This window comes from Oryzias latipes, chromosome 6 (assembly GCF_053564925.1).
Source record: "Oryzias latipes strain Hd-rR chromosome 6, Olatipes_Hd-rR_3.1".
Taxonomy (NCBI): Eukaryota; Metazoa; Chordata; class Actinopteri; order Beloniformes; family Adrianichthyidae; genus Oryzias; species Oryzias latipes.
Genome location: NC_136242.1, coordinates 6,369,534 through 6,394,704, shown reverse-complemented (window position 1 = coordinate 6,394,704; position 25,171 = coordinate 6,369,534). Strand labels below are relative to the sequence as shown.

At 43.7% G+C, this 25,171-nt stretch overlaps 3 protein-coding genes across 4 annotated transcripts in view; all 3 read left to right on the top strand.

The window, feature by feature from the left end:
• slc7a10b (solute carrier family 7 member 10b) overlaps positions 1 to 4,702 on the top strand; it is a 43,226-nt gene extending 38,524 nt beyond the window's left edge. The window contains exons 9-11 of the mRNA XM_011472821.4: positions 3,264 to 3,413; positions 3,500 to 3,677; positions 4,562 to 4,702. Of these exons, the coding sequence (XP_011471123.1) occupies positions 3,264 to 3,413; positions 3,500 to 3,677; positions 4,562 to 4,686 (453 nt within the window). The 3' untranslated portion in view covers positions 4,687 to 4,702. The remainder of the gene's footprint in view (positions 1 to 3,263; positions 3,414 to 3,499; positions 3,678 to 4,561) is intronic.
• A 4,732-nt stretch (positions 4,703 to 9,434) lies between these two features.
• On the top strand, positions 9,435 to 15,414 carry fem1b (fem-1 homolog b). Its single transcript, XM_004086202.5, has 2 exons — positions 9,435 to 10,085; positions 13,262 to 15,414. Exons 1-2 carry the CDS (start codon positions 9,838 to 9,840, stop codon positions 14,895 to 14,897), a joined length of 1,884 nt encoding a protein of 627 aa, XP_004086250.1. The 5' UTR covers positions 9,435 to 9,837; the 3' UTR covers positions 14,898 to 15,414.
• Positions 15,415 to 16,879: 1,465 nt separating this feature from the next.
• Positions 16,880 to 25,171, top strand: part of ripor1 (RHO family interacting cell polarization regulator 1) — a 44,717-nt gene continuing 36,425 nt past the window's right edge. For both annotated transcript variants that reach the window (XR_013656306.1, XM_023955534.2), the window contains exon 1: positions 16,880 to 17,038. The gene's annotated coding sequence lies outside the window, so the exon portion shown is untranslated. The remainder of the gene's footprint in view (positions 17,039 to 25,171) is intronic.

The window sequence follows — 25,171 nt, the reverse complement described above, 5'->3', positions numbered from 1 at the left end:
GGCCCTGGCTACCACACTGTAAGATGTGCCACACGCCAGCCAGAAAAGAAATACCAAGACCTCAGTCTCCTGTGCCCCCCCCCCAGAGTGTGAGGAACCCAAAGCTGCTCCACCAGATGGTTGATGGTCCAACCGAAAATCCAGACTTGTGTCGGCCTGACCGTCAGCATAGAGGGCCAGGACAGAAACTTTTATGTTGGCATAGCAGTAGAGACGTGGAAGACCCTGTAAAATGGAGCAGTAATTATTTCATTGAGGAAATTAAATCTCATTTTTTGAATGTTTATATTTATTTTTGATGTCTTACATTTTAATTTATCAAGTATTTATGAATGCCGGAAAATCTCTTGTTTTTTGGCTGGATTTTTGGATTTTTTATATAAATTTTTATGAAAATGAAAGTATTTTTGTTTAAAACAAGTGATATGGTTTGACTCTGAATAAAAAATACTAAACTTTGAATTCACAAGTGTTTCATGTAGTTAGACTATACAACTCATAATCCAGTGTTGAAAAAGAATGTTAAACTCTTACCCAGCAGATTGTGTAACCTTGAGCAAAATTAGAAACAAATGCTTAAGTTTAACTAAAAAAAAACTTTAAGTTTAACTCATAGGTTGTGCATGTCTGGACAGGGTCTCCAGAGGAAATCTTCTGAGACGTCTGCTTCTCCTTGCCACCCTGTGATGCTGCATATCTGCTCGTTTTCAGTTTGATCTCACGAAAAACGGTTGAATTATTGCCAACAGGACCACGGAGAGATTCATATTCAAAGCTATTTTCAGAAAGGTAAAAGAAAAACTATCAGAAAAAAAACTCCTCACACGAGCCTGTAAATCGTTCAGCGGCACGAAAAAAACAAATAAATATTGCCATGGACTAATAACTTGGTGGTTTATTTCTGAACGAATACATTAAATTTACACCAATGTGTTTGTAATAATTTATAAATCGGCCACGTTTTCCATGATCAGAACACAGCAGATTCAGAAATAGTCTTGTAATAATGTTCATATTTAAAATGTCTTTACTTTGGAAAATGGGTGTCATTCTCTGCGGTAAATAAAAGTAGTTCCCGTCCAGACCAGGTGGTGCGGTAATGCGCCACTTTGTTTTTTTGTCAAGCGCCATATGAACAACACCAGAAAGACAAAAGTAGTGAGCATGGGTGTCCGAATTGCTTTTAAAATCATGAGAACAATGTAGTGCCACACTATATAAGGTTTTAGTAGTTAGGGATTAGGGTAGGAATTCGGATACACAGCCTGAGACAGCACTGACGTCATCGCCCCGCCTCCCCTCTGGAAATGCTAAATTGAATTGAATGATGCAACACTATTCACAGGGTGGATGTTAAAATGAAAATGCAAGCCCCTCTTTGCATTTTCATTTTAATCATGACACAGGATAAGTGGTTTTTAAGTAGAAATGAAAAAGCATTTTGAAGGATTGATTTTTCTTGATTTTGAGTCATTTGATGCAGTTACATTTTGAAAATGAAAAAGCATTTCTGTTAATTCATTTTAATTGTCAAATTAGACATTTCTAAATGAATTTTGCTACACATTTACCAGAGAACTTTTTGAAAATGAAAATACCATTTTCCTTATTTTAATTAAGTGACAGAATAATCAGTGTTAAAGAAGAAAATGAAAAAGCATTTTGGTGGATTGCTTTTTCATTTTAATTTTGAGTCAAAAAATGCAGCTTCATTTTGAAAATGAAAAAGCATTTCTGGTTTTGACATTTATTTTTTAATTATGCTACAGAATCGCTTCCATACTTTTGTGGCTGGACGGTGTGGGAAAATCACTTTAAGAAGGATATAGCCAATGATCAGGTGTTGATGCAGACAGCGGTTACTCCATGATCAGATAAAAGGTTCCTCTTGAAGGAACTTACTGAATGCTGATCAAGACTGGTTCCTGTGTGGAAGTAGGTCCCTATACTGCTACAGTATACCCTCAACTTCATAAAAAAAAATTCTGACCTTTTTAAATCTAAATGTCTGTTTGTTGATAATTAAACATTTCATTTTATAGTCCGATTTTAAAAACACTTGAGGTCAAAAGTATCAATGTGGCAGCCAGTGGAAGACACCGTTGCTCATGTGTGCTTCAAAAATTTTATTCTGATAAAATGAGGTTTTTACAGCTTTCAAAAAAAATCCATTAACGGTAAAAAAAAGGCAAATCCTTGTAAAGCACTTTACAGTCGCACACACATTCACACGCACAGTCACACACAAATTTACACACTTACACACACATTCACATACACAGTCACACACACACTCAAACACATTCAGACACAAATTCATACACACATTTACACACCCACTCACACACACACATTCAAATACACAGTCACACACACACTCAAACACATTCAGACACAAATTCATACACACATTCACACACCCACTCACACACACACATTCACACACAGTCACACACACATTCACATACACAGTCACACACACATTTAAATACCCACTCACACACACATTCACACACAGTCACACACACATTCACATACACAGTCACACACACATTTAAATACCCACTCACACACACATTCACACACAGTCACACACACATTCAAACACCCACTCACACACACATTCACACGCACATTCACACACTCACACAGACATTCATGCACACAGTCGCCACATTCTCCCAAGTCAGTTTTAGAGAAAGGAGTGTAGACTTTCAACAAGCTCACTCCTGATTGGTGACAGTAGTTGCCATAAAAGCATTGACTTAGACCACTTTGACGAATCCCTGTGGTCTGGCCTCAACATGGCAGCGTCTGTATGCTGAAAATTTGGCTGTTAAGACTTGATTTCATTTCGCTGGAGCCTGGAGTAAGACATTTTCTATGGGTGAAGTGACACGCGATCAGTCCAGTTCTATACAGTACATACAGTCAATGGCAGAAACAAGTTTTTATATTTTGGCCAAAAATGGCACTTTTAAAAAAAGACCAAATGATGATCAGTGTGGGACTTTAAAACCAGTAATTCTTTAATATTTTAAGACGAAGGGATGACTTTTGAAAACTTCCACAAATCTGAATAAAGAGATTTATCAAAGCACAAGTTGAAAGTTCAGTTTAGTTCAGTGTGATCCTTTTTCTCATCTGCCTTTGACTTCCTATTCAATCAGGTTAAGGTGTGTGGAACTTTGCTTTTGTTTCTTCTCACAGCTGTGATGACATCAAATTGTAATGAATCAAGATAATGCTCTGCTGTGTTACAGTGTGCTGCCACCATTGTCATACTTTGCATTGGGGAAACTCACAACCTGATCAACTACGTCTCCTTCATCAACTATCTATCATACGGTGTCACAATTGCGGGCCTTCTGTACTACCGCTGGAAGAAACCCAACTTGTATCGGCCTATTAGGGTATGACTCATAATTCAACAGGATCGCTTCAGAACAAATGGAAGACCAGATTACTGTCTTCAACAGGCACCTGTCTCTCTCCGCAGGTGAACCTGCTGGTTCCTGTGAGTTACCTGATGTTCTGGGCCTTGCTGCTTGGATTCAGTCTGTACTCAGAGCCAGTGGTGTGTGGTGTTGGTTTGGTAATCATGCTGACAGGAGTACCCGTCTACTTCTTGGGTGTCCATTGGAAGGAAAAACCAAAATGCATCTACAGCATGATTGGTGAGTGTTTGACTAAACTGCTATTAAACAAATTTACAACATTTTAAGGGTCAATCCCAATTTGCCCCTCTGCTCTACTCCTGCCTTTAAAGTTCTTCGGTGAGGGCTACAGGCGGAGAAAAAATGCGGGACAGTTATGATGCTCTACTCTACTCTACTCTACTCTACTCTACTCTACTCTACTCTACTCTACTCTACTCTACTCTACTCTGCTCTGCTCTGCTCTACTCTACTCTACTCTACTCTACTCTACTCTACTCTACTCTACTCTACTCTACTCTGCTCTGCTCTGCTCTGCTCTGCTCTGCTCTGCTCTTCTCTACTCTACTCTACTCTACTCTACTCTACTTTTAATGTCCAGAACCAAAGCAAACTTGTCTTTAAATGACCACAGCCATTCCTGGTAAAAAAAAAGAAAGAAATTCAGATAGAACAAGAACTTTCGTGAAGGACTAAAATGTGTAAACAAGTCCATGTGGTTTGGAAAATAGTTCTAGTGAAGTTTTATTAGAAAAGAAAATGTCATCCATACACCAGTCCAAAACTAGACTAGACAAAAAGACATTGACAAACACCAGGCCTGGCACCATGCTGTCCATGCTGTACCTGCTGCAGATTACCTGGATCAGGTAGCCTTTGTCATTACGAAGCTATAAAGACAGCCTTAGATTTGAGACAAGCAGGACGCCAGTCCTCAAAACCTGGAGCCTTGAGTCCTGTGCATGACGGCATTTCTTTTGAAAGACTGTGTGGCCCTTCATTTGGAAGTTAGACGGGACACCCCTACCCCTTCAGAAGGCAAAGCAGAGCAGAGGGGCAGACTGCAGATTTTTTTCCATCACTCCTTTCAGCTAACTCTTCACTCCTTACTTATCCTTATACAGAAAAGGCAACATTTGTGGGCCAGAGGTTGTGTTTCGTGGTTTTCCCTCAGATCGACCCGAATGAAATTGCCAGTCCTTCAGAGTGGACCGACCAGTCGTCGTGCAGCTTCTCTGGAAACTCATAAACTCTACTCAATCTGTGCAGATGTGTGTGTTGTTTTCAGTTTTTTGTTTTTGTGTGGGCACCTGGTAACCTTGTGTCTAAGGTTCTCCCCCAAAACATAATTTTCTTTTAAAAATGCCTGGTTTTCTGTTTGGATGGTTTTGCTTGACCCTTTATATCTTTCTTTCTTTAAGTCTTCAAATACAATAGTCTAATTTCCATCATGCAAAACCATGGAAATGCCTTTTTTGTTGCTGTTTTGGACCAATTTGTTCAATTCTCCGCAATGTACCTTTAACTGTCAGTCATGCTTGACTGACAAGTGTGAGGCAGTTCCTTCCAGACCTTGTTTGGATGGTCTCTTTAAGATTTGTACCAAGTGCAAAAACACATCATCCTACAATAACCTTTAGAGAAAGGCTAATTTACTCAGAAATACCAAGTATTATCATTTAACCAACTATTTTTTTTCAACCAAAACTACATAACTTTTTTTAGGTTTGATTTTCCTTCTTGTATTCTGACATCTACTCAATAATTCTCTGGATGGATGGATGGATGGATGGATGGATGGATGGATGGATGGATGGATGGATGGATGGATGGATGGATGGATGGATAGATGGATGGATGTTTGGGTTGATGGATAGATGGATGGATGTTTGGATGTTTAGATGGATGCATGGATGGATGTATCAATGGATGAATTAATGTTTGGATGGATGGATGGGTGGATGGATGGATGGATGGATGGATGGATGGATGGATGGATGGATGGATTAATGGATGCAATTTACTTACATAAAAATTGACTGTTGGACGCTGGTCATTTTGTTTAAATCCAATGTTTAATTGAAATGAAATAAATTAGGGATGTTGTCTGGATGAAAGCACAAAAACATAAACTAGTTAAAGCATGAAAAAAAGAATGTCATCAGCCAATCAGAGGAGAGTGGGGGTGCAGTTTCGATAAAAGCCAACAGGGAAAAGTCCTTTCATGTCAGGGTTGTTCTGATGGTGGCCCACGAATCAAATGTGGCCTGGGACCTACCTTGAGTGGCTCAATCATTTCAAACAATGCTAATAATTTTTTTCTGGATTAGAATATCCCACAAGTGCCACAATGTAGCACATCAGGGAAACTAGTGTTGTAGCTTTTCCACCTCAATATTTTTATGATAAAAAACTATACAAGTGACTTATCAGCTTGATCCAGCCGCCAGCATATTCAGTGTATTGAAAAATCACTAATTAACCCTCAAAAAGGAGGTGCTTCCCTTCTTCACCCTTTAAAATAAAACTCTCAACTTAAAAGAACAGCATCTACTATTGCATGAAACTTGCTTACACACGCTACATTTACCCAGAATCCAATATGGTATTGTGTTTTCCTTTTTTGTTAACAAATAAATGTGTTAAGCTGAGTTACTGTATTTGCAATGGAGAAAAAGCTGTGATGTTTATCTACACTGGGGTTGATCATGTTTTGGTCTATATTTTCTTCCTAATTTATGAACGTTTTTTGTGTTTAGTGCTAAACTTTGCAGTCAAGCATTGTTTTTTATAATCAAAAAAACCCTTAAATAACAGAAATGAGTCTATCTGGAATATGTTACCTCCCATTTTTTGCTATGTTTTGTCGTTATTCTGTTAACGTGCAACTTTGTTTGGTATTCACTGGACAAAATAATTTAAAAGTATTTGAATTGCAGAATAACTTTAAACCATATTTTGACATCGGCAGCCTTCACAGTTTTCTCGTTAGGACTGTTGGTCACCATAAAATATCTGATGATCCTAAATGTAGCAGCAGATAAGAGTTCAGGATGGGAGCATCATTCTGTGGGCATCAATTTCAGTGGTCGCTGGTTTTGAACCACTAGCACTGTTTCCAGGCACAACACGGTTTTAAAACAAACATGAGCCTTTTCCTGCTACACTGTCACTTTTAAGAAGGTCAAAACTTTGTTATTGCTTGTTTTTTCAGTCTATATCACAGTTGCTTTGGTTGTCATTTAGTATTTTAACAAGGTTTTTGCAGCTAACTAACATTGACTGATTTTCCTTTTACAAACTGCTTTAGAAGATCATTTATCTGCAAACATGAACATGAAGTAGAACAGGTTTCATTTTCTGCGAAACAAAAAAAAAAGAAATTCCTCTCAGTGAGAGATGACGTTGGATTTTTTCTATCGTTGGGTTACTACATACATGTGCACACACACACACATGTTAACCTTGTGCATGGTCTGTGCAATAAACTGTACCAAGCAGTTCAAAGTGAGTGTTTTCTTCAGCAGCCGGACTCTCCTTGTCTCATTGTCAGCCCACTGTTTCCGTCTGTTAAACTTTCACCACGGTTCCCAGCCTCTGTCTGCTCACCTAAAGCACCATGAGCAAAGCTACTCCTCTTCGTCATACTTCCTGTAAGGTTGAGGTGGCCACAGCGCGTACAAATGCTGGATGTTAATGAGCCACATCATGTTCCAGTTTTGTCTCTAGATGAACTCAATTTGTGAGGGGGCACGAGCTCAAAATGAATCCAGTTGGAGAATCCATATTCTTTCCTTGCATACCTAATTATTATGACCTCTAAAGCTTTCAACCACCTTGATAAAGGCGGTGTTGTTGCAAAGGGCCAAAGGATGCTGGAAAAGTGTGAGGAAACCTCCACATTTTGCATCACAACTCTGACACAGACATCCCCTCTCCTGTGGTGCCTCCTCATTTGGACTCCAGATGTTTTGCTCATTATGAGAGAGAGAAGACATTTGTAATTACTTAAAGAGGGTCTTGGCATTGTTTAAGTTGGAAACAGTTTGATCAGCATTCATTGAAGGTTCATTCTGATCACAAACCTTTTTTGAGCAAGTTTGGTGACATTTGATCTCAGCTCTTCAGCGCTGCACTCAAATACAGTCCATCTACCAGTACAAAATCTGGACTGTAGAAACTAAAAGAGGTTTATTTAATAGTAGATAGATAGATAGATAGATAGATAGATAGATAGATAGATAGATAGATAGATAGATAGATAGATAGATAGATAGATAGATAGATAGATAGATAGATAGATAGATAGATAGATAGATAGATAGATAGATAGATAGATAGATAGACAACTTTATTTATCCATTTGGGAGGTTCCCGCATGGAAATTGACATCTCCATCGCATACAGCACTGGTTGACATACATATAGGAAAAAGGAAAAAGCAGCACAGTGACTAGAAAATTAGAAAGATTAGAACAGTAGGAAACAATTTAAATATTTGAAAAACAGAATATACAAAAAAAAAAAAAAAAAGGTCATTCAGACCCTTTCCCTTTCCTATTCCGTCTTCCTCCCCCTCCTGAGTGGAGGTTAAAGAGTTTGATGGCACGGGGGACAAAGGAGTTCCTCAGTCTATTAGTCCTGCACCTTGGGAGGAGCAGCCTCTTGCTGAAGGTGCTTCTCCGGCTACTGATGGTCGTGTGCAGAGGGTGGGTGGTATTGTCCAGGATACCCGTTAGTTTTTTGAGTGTCCTTCTCTCAGTTTTTTGAGTGTCCTTCTCTCTGCCACAGTAGCCAGAGGGTCCAGCCTTGTGCCAACCACAGAACCAGCCCGCCTGATCAGCTTCTCCAGCCTGGAGAAGTCTGTCTTTGAGGTGCTCCCCCCCCAGCACACCACAGCGTAGGTTAGTACACTGGCGACCACAGACTGATAGAAGATCCCCAGGAGCTTCTTGCAGATGTTGAATGATCTTAACCTCCTCAAGAAGTACATCCTGCTCTGGGCCTTCTTGTACAGCTGCCTCGTGTTGCTCGTCCAGTCCAGCTTGTTGTCCAACCACAGCCCAAGATATTTATGGGTCTGCACGACCTCCACCTCCTCCACTCCTATCAGAACTGGTCTGGGGTTGGGTCTGTCCCTCCCAAAGTCGACGACCAGTTCCTTAGTCTTGGAGGTGTTGAGCTGTAAGTTGTTCTTGTGGCTCCAGACAACAAAATCATCCACCAGGCTCCTGTACTCCTCCTCATCGTCGCCACTGATACACCCCACGATGGCTGTGTCATCTGCGGACCTCTGGATGTAAGCAGTGGTTGAGAAATGTTCAGGTCTAAAAATGTACAAATGTGGATGGCTGGCAGTCGGGATATTTTTTATGAATAATGGAATTAAACAAACTATATGTTGTGATTAAAGCCACATACATGACCACATTCCTCTGTCTGAATGAAAACACAATTTTCTTTTAGGATCCAGGTTTTAATGAGAAAAAGCAAACAGACTGAATTTTTGATGTGATAAAACTTATAATAAACATTGATTTCAAAAAGGCATTGTATTGTAGTACCAGGTGACACAAATAGGTAGGAAAAGCTTATTTGTTGGGATATTTACCTGTGGGGGAAATACAATAATGAAGAACAAGTGTGAAGCTACAAGTGTGTCTCGTGTGTTGGTGATAGCAAGAGATATAAAACTCAGCTACTATAGCATGTATTTGACCACAAACATCTGCACCCTGCTTTTCTGTATTCAGATACGAAGTTTTTATGTGAATAAATGTTCTGTGATTCAAAGGTTTTAAAAACCGTTCTATTCATGTTATGTTGCATGAATGTTTTTTCCAATGCATAATTTAATCCAGGTCTGAACAGTCCAGGTCCAGTGGTTTTTGAACAGGACCTGGTTCTAGGTGACCCTGGAGCGAAAAATGCAGTGGAATGTTCCTTCAGTGCCCTCGAGACTCGGAAGCCAAATTCAGCGTGGAGTTTTTCTAAAGCAGGAACGCGAAGCTGAAACTGAGTTTTCCAGTCGGACGTGTTTTCCCGTAGAACGGAAACTTCCGGCGGAACACTTGTCGAACTCCGGTCTCTTTTTCCTTCAGGGGTTTGTTTTGCTTGTTCTTCCCGTCTGGAGGGGAACCTCACCGGGACGGCTGCGTGGAGACAGCCCAAACTGTCGGACAGTTAGCCGGCTGCTAACCTTAGCAGCCCCGCAAGAGTCCCGGCCCAAAGTCCCGACCCGTGAAACCAGAACCCGTCTAACTGTCTGCGCAGAACCGGACCATGCGGTCATTAAGGTAACGGACGACAGATTAATGGGAGGCAGCTTCCTCCACCGGAGGGGACTTTGGGGGCGCCAGCTGCGAAGACACGGGGGCTCCAGGCTGCGGGTCCGGCTTGGATGGAGTCCCTGGCCGCCTATGTGTATAAGGCAGCCTGTGAGGGTCGGGTCCTGACCCTGGCCGCGCTGCTGCTCAACCATTCCGAGGCAGAGACCCGCTTCCTGCTCAGCTACGTGACCCAGCTGGCCGGACAGAGGTCCACTCCCCTGATCATCGCGGCTCGGAACGGACACGACAAGGTGGTCCGACTGCTCCTGGACCACTACAAGGTGGACACCGAGCAGACCGGGACGGTCCGGTTCGACGGGTACTTTCTAACTTTCGACACTTTCTATCTCTTTGTTGTGAAGGAAACTGGGGTGATCTGAGCCGCAGGGCGCATGCGTTCATGATCTACAGTGGAGTCCGCTTTCACGGTTCCGGAGGTTCTGTCGTTAAGATGAGGTTTGATGAGCTACGTAGGTAAACGTAGCCGAGGCTGGATCACGTGGTAGCTCCGCCTCAGCTGAAACTAGTGACGTGACGTTCTGTATCGTGGGGAAGGGGTTTCTGCGACGCGCGTATCTAGGATTCATTCGTTTAGGGGAGGAGCTAAAAATGATGACGTCCGAAGCGTCGCTGCCCCACTGTACCACATGACTGATTCACGAAGTGGTTCAGATTGTGCCGCGGGTTTGAATGGATCCTTCAGGGTCCGTTTGATGACGGGTTCCGATCAGCACCTGTCCATCCTTTACAGGACACGTGTCACACTCAAGGCCCGGGGGCCAAATGTGGCCCTCCATGTCATTTTATGTAGCATAAAAGTTTTTCATTTCTTAAATAAAATAAAATACATATTTGGTGTGTATTTATTCATATCTGGGGGGAATCGGACTTGAAATATCGGATTGGACTCAAACATTTTCCATATAACCTGACAGAATCAAATTTAAAAGGATTTATGCTAAAGTAACAAGCAAACATATGTTTTCTATGAAACCGTAATTGTCACTTTAAAAAGTTATAATAAATAAATAATGACGCATTTAACATTAAGGAGTAGTTACATTTGTTTTTCATTACATTTAGTTACATGTATAAGTTATATCTGGCCCTTTGAGGGACAGCTTTATGCTGATGTGGCCCTCAGTGAAAATGAGTTTGACACCCCTGCCTTAGAGAGCAGACGGGTTTGAATCCATCAGCAAGCTTCATCTATGCTGCACTTTTCAAAAAAGTTCTATACGCCAAGAAAAAAACACATTGTAAAACAAGCAAAAATAGTTTAAAGATAGGGTCCCTACCCAGCCCTCACCATGAAATCTAGATCCAGCCCTACTCTCACCTCACTGTAAACGATAATTTCTTAATTTTCCTTGATGGTTAATAAAAAAGAATGTATGTATTTATTTGTATCAATACATGGATAAACACAGAAAATATACAGCAATGTTCCTGTTTTGTTAACGTCTTTATTTTGCTGACAGTTTATTCAAAGTCTTTTTCCGCTAAAAGGACTTTAGGTCATATTAAAGGCATTCAAACAGATCTGTAGCCAGAATTGATCACTAGAATTCAATGATAGCTCAGACTCCCATTTTGTCATGGGTAGGTAAATTGTATCTATGTTAGATTCAACTTGTAAATTTTGGAAGTGAGCTTTGGATTTTTAAGGTCAATGAAATGTGTTACTGTAAGGGGAAGGTCTAGGTCTGGTTGGGTTAAGCAATATTTAGTGTTTATAGCTGATTTAAATTGCTGATATTCTAGAAATCTGTTTATATTAATTCCATAGGTTGAGGATAACGTTGAGAGGGACATAAATTTTCTATTCTGAATTATATGCTGGAACTGCTGGATTCCTTTGTTCTTCCATGAAGCAAAATGAATCATGTTTTTGTTAATCAAAATGTCAGGGTTATTCCAAATGGGGGTAAGTTTACATGGAAATAATGTGAGGTTGTTTTTTTAAGAAAAATCCCACCAGGCTGTTAAGGATGAGCCGATGTTTAAACTTCTGAAGCATTTGTGTTGTTTAATTTTAGAACTGAAGAAAGGTAAATTAGAAATATCTAGGTTATCACAGAGATTTTGTTCTATGTCTAGCCAGGATTCATCTAGCACACCAGGATTCAGCCATTTTTGTACATTAAACAATCTGTTTGCAGAGTAATAGTCCTGGAAGTCTGGAAGGCCTAGTCCTCCTCTATCTTTAGGTTTTTGAATAGTTTTCAAACTGATCCGTGGGGGTTTACCTTCCCAGAGGTATTGGGAAATGAATGAGTCTAATGATTTGAACCAAGTAGTTGGAGGTTTGGAAGGAATCATTGAAAACAGGTAGTTAATCTTTGGGAGAATCGTCATTTTTATGGTTGCAACTCTCCCGATTAGAGAAATGGGTAGAGTTTTCCATGTAGTGAGATCAGCCTATATTGTTTTAAGGAGTTGGGTGTGGTTAAGCTTGAATAGATCAGAAAGCCTAGAGGACATATTTATACCTAAGTACTTTGTGTGGCCTGTTTATAGTTTAATAGATGACGGATTTAGATCATTGTAATTAATTGGCAGAATTGTGCTTTTAGACCAGTTTATGTAGTATTCCGAAACTGAGGAAAGTTTATTCATTAGGGAAATGATTTGGCAGATTGAAGATTGTGAATTTTGAGTAAATAGTAAGACATCATCTGCATAACATGGTCACACATTTCTGAATGTCCATCAGCATCTTAGCTGGATGTTCTATTCTCTTTCCTGTGCGTTAGAAAAGTTTTATTGGCCAAACATCTGAAAGACAAACTGACCGTCATCAGAAAGCTGTACCGTGTGGATCCAATCAGCAGCCTTCTTTCTGTTGAAGCGTGATTTTGTGTTTGTGGACCTTGCAGACGATGAGGAGCTGCAGGCGTCCAGAACACACCAACCCATAGTTCTGCCCCAAGACAGGATGAAAGATGAACCTCTCTCCATTCGAGGATCAAAACTGCTGACAGAGATTCAAAGTATCATGATCTGACAAACAAGGAACTCTGTCAGTAGTTCATCTGAAACCAAGACCAAGGCTTGACTGAAGCTACAGAAAAGGAAAAAGTACTGAAGAAAAAGGCAACAAATAAAAAAACAAACTTTTTAAATACATGCCAGAAATTCTGCAGCTGGAGTTTTTGAAGAGCATTTGAAATAATAAACGAGTGCTATATGTGCTGACCTGAACATGCCTAATGGTGTCAGATCTCAGAGGTCTTAGATAGAAGATCACTTGGATCTACTAGAGGATTTAAGTTACTATGGCCACATGGGGGGCGCTCTCTGTTTTCTTTAATGTGTATGGTTTAATACAGAGGGTTGGATTGGGTCTGTTATATGACATCAAATATGTCTCATTGTCTGATTTAGAACGATCTTGGTGTTTTTCCCCTCCTGGTTCTCGGTCTTGTGATCCAGAACCTGAGAGTGCAGGTTATCCTGTGATGGTGCCTCACCTGTCTCCTGTCTGTCCTGCAGGTATGTCATAGACGGAGCCACAGCGCTGTGGTGTGCTGCTGGGGCGGGGCATTTTGAGGTGGTGCGCCTGCTGGTGAGCCACCATGCCAATGTGAACCATCGGACCATCACCAACTCCACGCCTCTGCGTGCCGCCTGCTTTGATGGTCGCTTGGACATTGTCCGCTACCTGGTGGAGCACCATGCTGACATCAGCATCACCAACAAGTTCAACAACACCTGCCTAATGATCGCGGCCTACAAGGGCCATGTGGATGTGGTGAGGTACCTGCTGGAGCAGGGGGCGGACCCCAATGCTAAGGCCCACTGTGGGGCCACAGCCCTGCACTTTGCAGCAGAGGCCGGTCACATCGATATCGTGAAGGAGCTGATGAGCTGCCAGGCTGCCATGGTTGTGAACGGACACGGCATGACGCCGCTGAAGGTGGCCGCAGAGAGCTGCAAGGCGGAGGTGGTGGAGCTGCTGCTGGCCCACGTGGACTGTGACCGCAGCAGCCGTATTGAGGCCCTGGAGCTGCTGGGGGCGTCTTATGCCAACGACAGGGAGAACTACGACATCCAGAAGACGTACCAGTACCTGCACATGGCCATGACAGAGCGCCACTCTGATCCCAACAGCATCATCGCCAAGGAGATGCTGCCACCTAATGAGGCATACGGGTGGCGCTCAGAGTGCCAAACGCTGCAGCAGCTCGAGGCTATCCGAGTAGACCGAGACGCTCTGCACATAGAGGGGCTGATGATCCGGGAGCGCATCCTGGGCTCAGACAACGTCGACGTGTCTCACCCCATCATCTATCGTGGCGCTGTGTACGCCGACAACATGGAGTTTGAGCAGTGCATCAAGCTGTGGCTCCATGCGCTTCGCCTCCGGCAGAAAGGGAATCGGAATACCCACAAAGACCTGCTGCGCTTCGCTCAGGTCTTCTCCCAGATGGTCCACCTGAAGGAGCATGTGTGGGCCTCCGCGGTGGAGCAGGTGCTGAGCTGCAGCGTCCTGGAGATCCAGCGCAGCATGGCTCGAGTGGAGGCGGGGCCTGAATCGGAGCTCCCACAGGCTATGGACAACTATGAGTCCAACATTTTCACTTTTCTCTACCTGGCCTGCATCTCCACCAAGACCACCTGCAGCGATGAGGAACGTGCCAGAATCAACAAGCACGTCTACAACCTGATCCAGATGAACCCGCGGGGACGCAACGGCTCCTCGCTGCTCCACCTGGCCATCAGCTCCACCACTCCGGTGGACGACTTCCACACAAACGATGTGTGCAGCTTCCCTAACGCCCAGGTCACCAAGCTGCTGTTGGACTGTGGCGCGCAGGTCAACGCCGTCGATAACGAGGGCAACACGCCGCTCCACGTCATTGTTCAGTACAACAGGCCCATCAGCGACTTCCTCACACTGCACGCCATCATCATCAGCCTGGTGGAGGCAGGCGCACACACAGACATGACCAACAAGCAGAAGAAGACGCCGCTGGACAAGAGCACCACGGGTGTGTCAGAGATCCTTCTGAAGACGCAGATGAAGATGAGCCTTAAGTGTCTGGCAGCCCGCGCCGTCCGGCAGCACCAGATCACATACCGGAACCAGATCCCCAAGACTCTGGAGGAGTTTGTCGAGTTCCACTGAAACTCGTGCTCAAAGACCTAAACCGGTGCTTTAGGCCTTTTAAGGAATCGCTTTGAGTTTTCTAATCAATCTGAATTTGGAACATTTTTATGCTGATCTTTCTAATTTTCTGTCTTTGAAATTTTATTTGCAAAGTAAACCGGAGTCTGGATGTGAAACTGCTGCTGCGTGTCATTAGGAGGCTCCTCGCCATGAATGCCTTGAGGGCCACTGACCTTTGGTTGGTTGTGTCCGTGATGATGGGATGACTCCTAGCCCTTGTGTCACAGTTCCTCTCTTCACCGGTCGGATACTGTTTGGCTGCCACCTCAAGAAGCCGATTTAGGGGTTTTGATGGCGTTCTTAATTTGGACAGGTTATAATGTTTACCAGTAATTATTAAAACAAATGTGGTTTCCGTCTGTTTGAAAATGACGTCAGATGGGTCTAACTATGCAGACACCACCTCAGTGTCCCAGGATGCTCCAGTGTCTCTGGGGTCACAGAGCAGCTGAAGTAAAGAGAAGTGTCTTCTGAACTCGGTTTGTGTTATTTTGTTATATAGCCCAGTGTTGTTCAACTGGTTTGCCACGGCACACTAGTGTGCCATAGGAGATGGTCAAGTGTGCCGTGGGAAATTGCCCTCATTCACTGATCTAAAAACATTTTCCATCTCCAGGATATCAGCTCTGTGTTCATCCAAACAGGCCCTGATAAAACACTGAGTAGTTAGGAATATGAAAGATCATAAAATACTTTTTTCTTTGTGTTTATTTAATTCTATTGAAGACATTTTGATAAGAATGACGGTACCGCGATTTAGCTGTAACTAAAGCCGTTTTCTGAAAACTCCCGCCCCTTTACCTGTCTCCGCCAATCATTCTTGAAGGCTTAATCACAAGTCACCAGTCTGACCAATCAGAAGTGGTTAAAGTCTTCACTTCCTTGTTCTGATTCTGCTCATAAAGTCTCTCAGTTCCAGAACATTTTAGAAACTGAAGCGGCTGGATATGGGACAGGCTGCAGGAAACCTGGGGTTGCTTTCTAGGACATGCAATGAGCCAAAAATCCAGCGTGGTTCTCTAGGGGAGACCCTTCACACTGCTGCCTTTCAGGGTCTCCCTGTGCCTTGAAAATACAGGACTGTGTCAGGAAGGGCGTCTCTGCATATCAGTGAAAGCTGATTGACTGTGGCGACCCCTGAAGGGATGAACCCAGGGGTGAACAGCAGTTACTGTGACAAACTGCCCAGAGCCAGCCTTTTTATTAAATGCCCAGCAGATGGCGCTATCATACTTGGTGAAAAAAAAAACACTTGCAGAAGATTGTTGGTCATCCAAAATATTAGAAAAAGAAACAACAGAAAGTCTTCAACAGCAAGACGAAACTCAAATGAAAATGAGTTTCCAGTGTGAGTCTGTCAGTAAAAGAGATGACTGGTCTATTCCTTCTGTTGCAATATTCCATCATATATTGTAAACTATCTCAAATCCCATTTGCATTTTACACAATGATATAGAACAAAAGTTCTGAATGTGAAATAGGAATTCATACTATTTTTTACATTTATCTGAAATGAACATCGTGTTTATGTTTACATGGTTTGCACACAGATTTAAGTTTAGTTTTCTATTTTGAATTTCTTTTTGTTCTTTTCATTCATTTGAAATAAAGGAAGAAAATGTTTTATTGTTTTAAAATAGATTTTCTGCTGCTTTAAATACTATGTGCTGCTGGTAGAAGAGCCTCAAATCAAACTCTGAATACCAGAAGATTAAGCTGATCACATATTTTACAAGGTGACATAAAGTAAAAAAAAAAAAACAGAATACGAAAATCAAAAGGAGAATATTTAGTTGTTTAAATCACTTCAGCCTAGTGGTTCAATGAAAAAAGATGCTGTCCCGTCAGATTTGGGTTCTGACGTTTGCCAGTAGGATCAAGAAAAACCCCGTTTTCAGGTGATGGTGGTGTCACGTTTCACTGACGTCATCCCACACTGCTTTTAATTTGACAGTGCCTGCCGGAAGTTGGGATTGAAGCCGCTTAAATGTGACGGCAGCTGAGTGGATACGAGGAGGCATCGCGAGCCGCCACGGACTGAGGCGGGCGCGAGCGGAGCTTCTCATCCGGAGCCCGCGAGGGAGCTTCTGCGCGGTCATGTACGTCAAAATGCCACGCACTCTTTCATTCTGCCCTGTAACGTTTGTACTGCAACGGTTCTGTTTGGGGGGGAGGTGAGGAGGGTCCAGAGCAGGTCCGGAGTTCTGCAGAACTTCCAGTGGGGGGCACGCGCGCCTGTCAGTCTGCAGATTTGTTTCGATCCAGTTGGTTGGATTGTATTTCAGAACTCAGGAAAGAACGTTTCTGTGTTGTTGTTGTTGTTGTTGTTGGACGTAAACAAACTAAAGAAGTTGATGGACAGCTAATCACATTCTGACGTGCGCGTGCGCGAGGTTTGAAGTTAGGAGAGATTTATTGTTAAATGAAAGAAAATGTCATCCAAACCTGCAGTGTTGGGTAAATTACTTCTAAATAGTAATAGATTACTTGTACTTAAATGACTTTACTCATTACTTATTTGAAAAAGTACTTCACATTTGAAACGCAGCAGAAAAAGATCCTCTTGTCTTTCATTTAACTTTATTTAAAGTAATGAACTCGCTCAAAGTATGAACCTGGTTCCAGACATAACTTGTTTTATTAGAATTCAGACAACAGTGTGAAAAATGACACAAAAACCGCTGTGGACTATCTATGCCACTGCTGAAAGTGGGATGAACCTCTTCCACATTTATTCCTGTCTATCAAATCTGAATTGAAGCCTGAAAACACAAAGAACTATGCAATGCCTCCATGTTTCTTGTGGCGGACTTTAGGTTTTCCATTACAATGAGTTGCACATGTCTCTCTCTCTACGTCTGTCGTTTGTTTACAGTTCTGCTTTCTGCCAGTCTACCGAACCCCCCCAGACACACACAGTGCTGCACACACAGTGGTGCACACACACAGTGGTGCACACACACTGCTACACACACAGTGCTGCACACACAGTGCTGCACACACACACTGCTACACACACAGTGCTGCACACACACACACTGCTGCACACACAGTGCTGCACACACACACTGCTGCACACACAGTGCTGCACACACACACTGCTACACACACAGTGCTGCATACACACACACTGCTACACACACAGTGCTGCATACACACACACTGCTACACACACAGTGCTGCACACACAGTGCTGCACACACACACTGCTGCACACACAGTGCTGCACACACACACTGCTACACACACAGTGCTGCATACACACACACTGCTACACACACAGTTCTGCACACACACACTGCTGCATACACACACACTGCTGCACACACACACTGATACACAAACACTGCTACAGCCACACACTGCTGCACACTGCAGTGCTGCACATGGAAGTGTTTCTGGGTGAAAATCCGACTGTAGCTGACTTGTAGTCCATCATATGATCCTGTTTTGGTGCAAACTGGAATCCAGCAGATGTTTGTCCTGAAAGCTGCATTCAGCTGCAGTAATATTGCGTTTATGTTTGAGTTACAAGCCACTGCAGTTTAGGTTTCTTTTTCGGCAAAGCAGGATGAGTTTCCATGTTTCTTTTGGATTTCTTTTGCAGTGGTCTAGAACCCGTGTAGTCAGGTGGAAGTCAGACTGATTTATGTCCTGGGATTCTGAAATGCTGCAGCAGCCACATTCTGAGGATGGTTCTCTAACTGCTGCTCGTCCTGCTTGATAGAGAGGAAAGGTCAACCAACTGAAACGCTGCTGGGATAGGTGAGAAAAAGCTGTGGATCCGAGTGTGGGAATGCCGCTGTGCTGAATGAGGCGGACAGTGAGGCCTTTGTGCCGCTGAAGGCCTCTCACGGTTTGATGACCTTATTCAGCTAATGAGCTCACAAACTGCTTGAAACAGATACAGAGTGCTGGCTGACAGCTGCTCACTCATCCCATCATCCAAAAAGCAGACACAGCCCCCATCTTTACCACTCCGCTGCGGCAACACTCTCCCCACATGGCAGCGGCTCAGATGTCCAGGTCTGCTCTTGGAGATGCTCAGAAACTCCAGCAGCACCAGAGCAAAAACAGCTGCTCTGGGAATCGAACCTTTCAACCATCCCTGTCCATAATTCTTCACATATGTGGAAACGTCCAGAAGGCTTTCCTTGTCTCAGTTTCTCGTCTTCATCTGAAGCTCAGACCTGTAACTGTCAGTACCTGCATCCCTGAGCTTTACTGCCCACACTGGGCCACAGAGTCCGGTCGGCGTGCCACCTCTGGTTGTTCTGTTCTGGGCTCTGACACGGTTAAGTTACCCGGTTTGAGACCGGCGTCAGAGACGGACAAGGTCTCGGTTTACAGGACTCTGGCATCGCTCTGCTCTCTGTCAGGAACCATCAGTTCAAAAGCTGCATCGGTTCTTCTAACCAAAGTGAGGGACGTTTGGGATGCTGGTTCCAATCCTTTCAAAATGACCCTCAGTTTGACCCAGAATACATTTTTTTTCACTGGCTGTGGTTTCAAAGTAGATCAAGCAGCCATGGAGCTGAGGTAGAGCGGTCCACCTCTGATCAGAATATCACAGATTCGGTTCCCACCTGCCCACCTATGTGTCGTAGTGTCCTTGGGCAAGGCACTGAACATTGCTCCTGGTAGTTACCGGTTGTTGGCAGTGTTAAACAGTGGAGCAACCATCAATGTGTGCGTGTGCATGTGTGCGTGTGTGTATGGGACTGTAAAGCGCTTTGGGCCTTTAAGCAAAGTAGAAAAGCGCTCTAGGAGTATACATCTTTACTATCTTTACCAAATTTGATCCTAACATTTATGGCGGCATCACTGCATGTTTTGCAGAGCACTAGTCAGTTTTGCCCGTTTGACTGCGTTTGAACAGGTGTTCAACAGGTTTCACCTGTTCAGGTGAAGCCCCAAATGCTGACTCTTCAAAAAGCAAAAAGTCTCATTTCTGATGGATTTTCCAGCAGGATGCATTTTTGCAGCTCAGGTTTGACACGAGCCTTTCTGAACTAAATGCATTATTCGTAGGGGTCATGAAGGGGTCTACTGCCTGGAGCGGCACCATAACGTGCCAGGGAGGTCCAGTCTGGACTTTGGAGCTCTGAAGTCTTCCACACGGGTCTGGCCCGTCCCACTGTTGGCCGACGCCTGCCTGTTCTGGTCAACTGTGGACTTGGTTTGTGGAAACCTCCATGTTTCCAAGAGTTATGTTGGATCAGCTGGAGGAAGGGGGGAGGGGTCTCACGTCACAACTTTTAAAGAATAATCTTTTGAGTTTTCCAATTTGTTTTATTTTTACTTTTGCAAAATACAAACCGCTCTAACGGTCCAATGCGTTTATGCAATAATAAATATCATGCAAAGTTTCGCTTTAACCATCCTCTGACCTATTGTCAAAGTGTTCTCAGTGGTCTTTTAACTATAATGATGCTGGTTTTGAACAAAATAAACAAAAACTGTGTCGTTTTCCAGGACATAGTTTCTGCAGAGCGGCAGGAGTTCATTAGAAACTCACCTCTGAGTTGTGGGCGGGACTGTTGGCGTGGAAGTAAGCTTCCACTGATATCCCGTCATCCATCTGTTTACACTCTCTCCTGTTAGCTTACTGCCCCCCACACCCCCAACCTAACATTAGCGGTGCAACAAAAACAGCAGCGACATCAGATCTATCCATCCGTCCGGTTCTGACCCAGATTCAGTTAAGACCAGGAAAACAAAGACGTTCATGGATCTGTTGGTCTGTTCTCTCCAGTAGGAGAACTAATACAACCAGAGTGTGGAAGAGTGTGATGGAGCAGCAACCTCCAGCCTGTACCAACACATACATAGGGACATATGCACACACACACACACACACACACACACACACACACACACACACACACACACACACACACACACACGTGTGCACGTGTGAGCATGTGAGTGCACGTGTTTGCACCAGTGATCCTGACGTTCAGGTCTTCAAACTCTGAGTGTTCTTGTCTTCATGCTGAAGTTAGCGTCTCCCGTTTGTGTTGAAGCTCTTCCTCATTGGTTCTTTTTTATTTCACAGAAACAGGTTTTTTTCTCTCTACTACACAGAAATCAGGAATTAGCTTTTCGTAAAACTTGCAGGAATGTCAAGAACCCCTGGTGTGCTCTCTGTGAGCAGGTAGAGCTCACACCTGCTCATGGTTTGTTCTTTGGTTGGATCCGGTTCAGGCATCTCAGGATTCTGACACACGAGACGCTTCTGTCTGTGATGTTCCCAATCAGGAGAAACTCTTCCATTCCTGAAGCCGGACTGGGTCCCTGGCTGCTGTTTCTACATGAGTTTCATTTCAAATCCTCACAATGACACGAGTGATCACAGGAGCCAGAATGGATTAAGCTGCCCTTAGTTGCTGCTTCTCTGACTGGACTGTTTAGAAGTCAGCCGGCCCAAACGCCCCTGCAGGGGGGGGGGGGTCCCGGGAAGCCTGAAGGATAGAAAGTAGAAGAATTGAGGTGAAAAAACAAAAAGGTGTTCAAACAACAGATGAGGAGGAGCTCCTATCCAAACATGACATTTACAGTTTAGCATCAACATGAAGACAAGAATGTCCGTCTGTGTGGCATCCAGCAGTGCAGACTGTACAGAGGTGATGAAGGTGACCTTCTGTCATGGTCTGATGAAGCTGAAATATAAGTCGTTCTGTCACAGATAAGGTCTGCAGTTCAGATTTTGCTGCACGTCTTCTTACCTGCAGCTTAACCTGTAGTGGATGCAGAGTATGAAACTCAGAGAATGAGAGGAGAACATTGTTTTTAACCACTTAGACAAAGTCCTGAAGAGACAAAGAAGCTGGGATTTTCTGCTCCATGCTGGTGGGATCATCACCTGACCTTCCAGACCCCCCCTCAAGGAGACTCATGATGAAAGTGTTTTACTTAGCAGCTGTAGGTGTAAAGTCCCACTCCAATCATCTTTTGATCTGTGGGTGCAACCATTGGCATGCCCCCACTTCCCATCATCCATCTGTTTACACTCTCTCCTGTTAGCTTACAGCCCCTCACAACCCCAGCCTACATTCAGCGGTGCAACAAAAACAGCAGCAACATCAGATCTATCCATCTGTCCGGTTCTGATCCAGATTCCAGCTCAGACCAGGAAAACAAAGACGTCCATGGATCTGTTGGTCTGACAGTGGATGATTAGAAAGGGGCGGAGCAGAAATACGTCACATTTTTCATCTGCTCCTGATTCACAATGACTTGAAGGAGGAAACAGTTTTAATCTTAATTGTATCTATGTCCTCCATCGTTACAAAAATGCTACAGGAACATGTTAAAAACACTCATTTCATGGGAGGGGTCTTTAAATCTCATGAAGCTCAGGAGGAGCCGGAGCAGCTGGTGTTACTCCACCCCAAGGATTGATTAGAAGCCCTGACTCTGAGGAGCTGCAGTCCAAAGCACAAATCAGCTGAGACTGTGACCTACATGATGCTTTTCTGGCTAATTCTGCCCCTCTGGGATGGATGAGTGGTTGAAGGTTTGAGTCCATGACTACATAGAAGGACAGAGAAGATGAGGCTGAAGAACCTCTGAGCAGCACTCCACAGGAAGACGATGATGTCATTCAGTCCTAAATCCTCCTGTGAGTCTGCTGCTGGGGGGGGGGGGGGGTATTCATGTGATGGTGCCCCGCACTGTTGGCTCTCTCCTCGTTTTCCTCGCTGTGGTGCCCTTGAGCAAGGCTTTAACCCTCTCAACCCAAACTGCTGCAGTGGAAATCAGAGTAGAGCTCAGTGTGGAGTTGAAGGTTTTCCTGTGAATTTCTGCTCAGGTTTCGTCCCTTTGGAAGGTTTTTGTTTGACTGACAGACATGTCCGTTGAAACTCAACGTCTCCGAAGAATGCTGGTTCTGCGCCCGCGGCTTCTTGTTTTGCTGCATTTCTCTCAGCGTTCCTGCGTGTCATAATCTGTCTTAGTTTTTGGCAGAAATACTTCCCCTCCACCCTGCCCTTTTGCATCCTTCTCGGTAAGTCTGTTTCCTCGTGGCTTTTAGCTCCAGTCACCTCTGGTTCCAGTTCATTCTATTCTCCTGCTTATGAAACTAAACAGCAGCTCCAGAAAATCTTACAGAGAAAGAAAGAATCCCAGCAGCAGATGCAGACTTGATATGTTTGAAGCAGCAACAAAATGAGACGGTGTTATCTGTAAACCTGTAAAGAACCCTTAAACATTTTGAGTTTCTCATCTGATCCAGAGGTTTTACAAAAACACTGAGAGTTCTGCATTTGAAATCCTTTAAAATCAGTTTTCATTTGCAAAATATATAATTCACCTGGGAAATTCAACTTTTACTTGAAATCAAAATCCTGTATTTTATTCAGAGAATAAGTTCATTTCTCTTTGTTTCTCTGGAGGGTAAAACCCATAAGGCTGCTTTTGGGTCATCCGGGTCTGTGGAGGGTCGGAGACAGAAGCAGCTGCATCTCCGGAGGAGCTCGGTTCCTTTGAGGCTCATACGTCCATCTTAAGGGTAGTCATGAAAGTCAAACATGCCATCTTTGTGCGTGTTGAAGTGTATCCAGAAGTATTTGTGAGGATAATTAAAGTTTCAGGGACGTATAGGTGATGCTGTTGCATGGTGGCTTTAAGCAGCAGCCAGACATTAGTAAGGTCTAAGTGTTTAAGTACTGGTGGTGAGAAAATGGAAAAATCCCTGACATGCATGTGTCTCACCTACTTCACCATTGCGTGTTCTGAAAGACTTTAGCATGACCTGTTGCGTGCAGCATGCATGTGCATGAACATTTTCTCTCTACAGGTTCACAGAGGGGTCCACGATCTTAAACGGACAACCCGTACCCACCTGTAAGGGCAGTTGTGACAGAGGCATAACTTGGGAAAACTGGTTTTAAAATTGGATTAAATTGTATAACAATGAAGTTAAATAGTAGATGAATGGAAACAGGAACTGCTGTTCGGGAATGTGGCAGTCATACTTCACAGGAATCTGAAACCTTCAGCATTTCAGTCTCTGAAACTGTTTCAAAGCATCATAAACGTATCTGATCACAGCGACAGTTTCATCTTTTTGTTACCCGTGATGCAGCTGAGGCTTTCAGAGACCGCTTCAGCTTTTCCAACTGACCCCCCTCCTCTGTTGAAATCTGATTTCCATTTGGTTTTTGGTGGTTCAGAGCAGTCTGCAGTCCAGCTCCAGCTGGTGCTTGCAGTAATTCTGACACCATGTGATCTGAAGCTACCTAAGTGGTAGGGTTAGATTCTGCTCATAAATCAACATCTCTGCGCCTCATGACTCACCAGCGGACAGAAGCGGCTCTGCTGCATGGCTGAGCTCCTAAACGTAGCCGATGTTGCATCACCTGAGTGACAGCAGCGTTCCTCTCTGAATGTGAGCCGCCGCTGATCTGAAGGTTTAACAGTAAAAATCCTCTCAACTGTCAGCTGTATTAATCATCTTCATTTGTTATTAGATGTGAGATGCGGGCATGCCCAAGGGTTTCCTGCATGTCATTCTGACATGACCGACAGTAAAGTCTGATTGTGAAATGGAATGATCAGTTCTTTCCTCCTACTCACCTTTTCCAGCTGAATGTGGTACAGTGAACATCTGTAAATACTCATGACAGTGTTGTGTTTCTTATCTCAGTGTTGCTCAAGCCGTCCTCCCAACTGTCCTTGTGGGTGGAAACAGGCTGTCTGTGGGCTAAAAAAGCTTAAACCTGTACAAAACAGGCAGGTAGCTTGATGAGACTGTGCAGTGAAAATGTTCATGCAGGTTTTTACCATGGGCATGCTGCAGGCGACAGGTCGTTTTGAACACTTATGTAACATGTAAGTGTAAGTTAGGGTAAGGTAGGTGAGACTCAGGCGTGTCATAATTCCTGCAGACTACACAAGGAGCCCATTAGTGCTGTTCCAGTCATACATGTGCACTCTTTGTGCAGCCTAACCGTGTCAGTGTAGTTTGTGTGGACATCCTACAGGCGTCCTATGGGCATCATGTGCAAATGGGCATGTCCCATGGTAAACATGCTGAATAAATGAAATCCCATGCGTGCAGCATTTACAGGCGGTCAATGGGGAGCCAGGACTTGCACCTTACCAACAACTGGGGGGCTGCGTAGAGAACCAGTACAACAGCATTACCCATACATTCTAAGAGCGTCCTACCATTAGCCTTACAAATACTTCACGATACACTTAGCACACACAACAGGGGTACGTTCCAT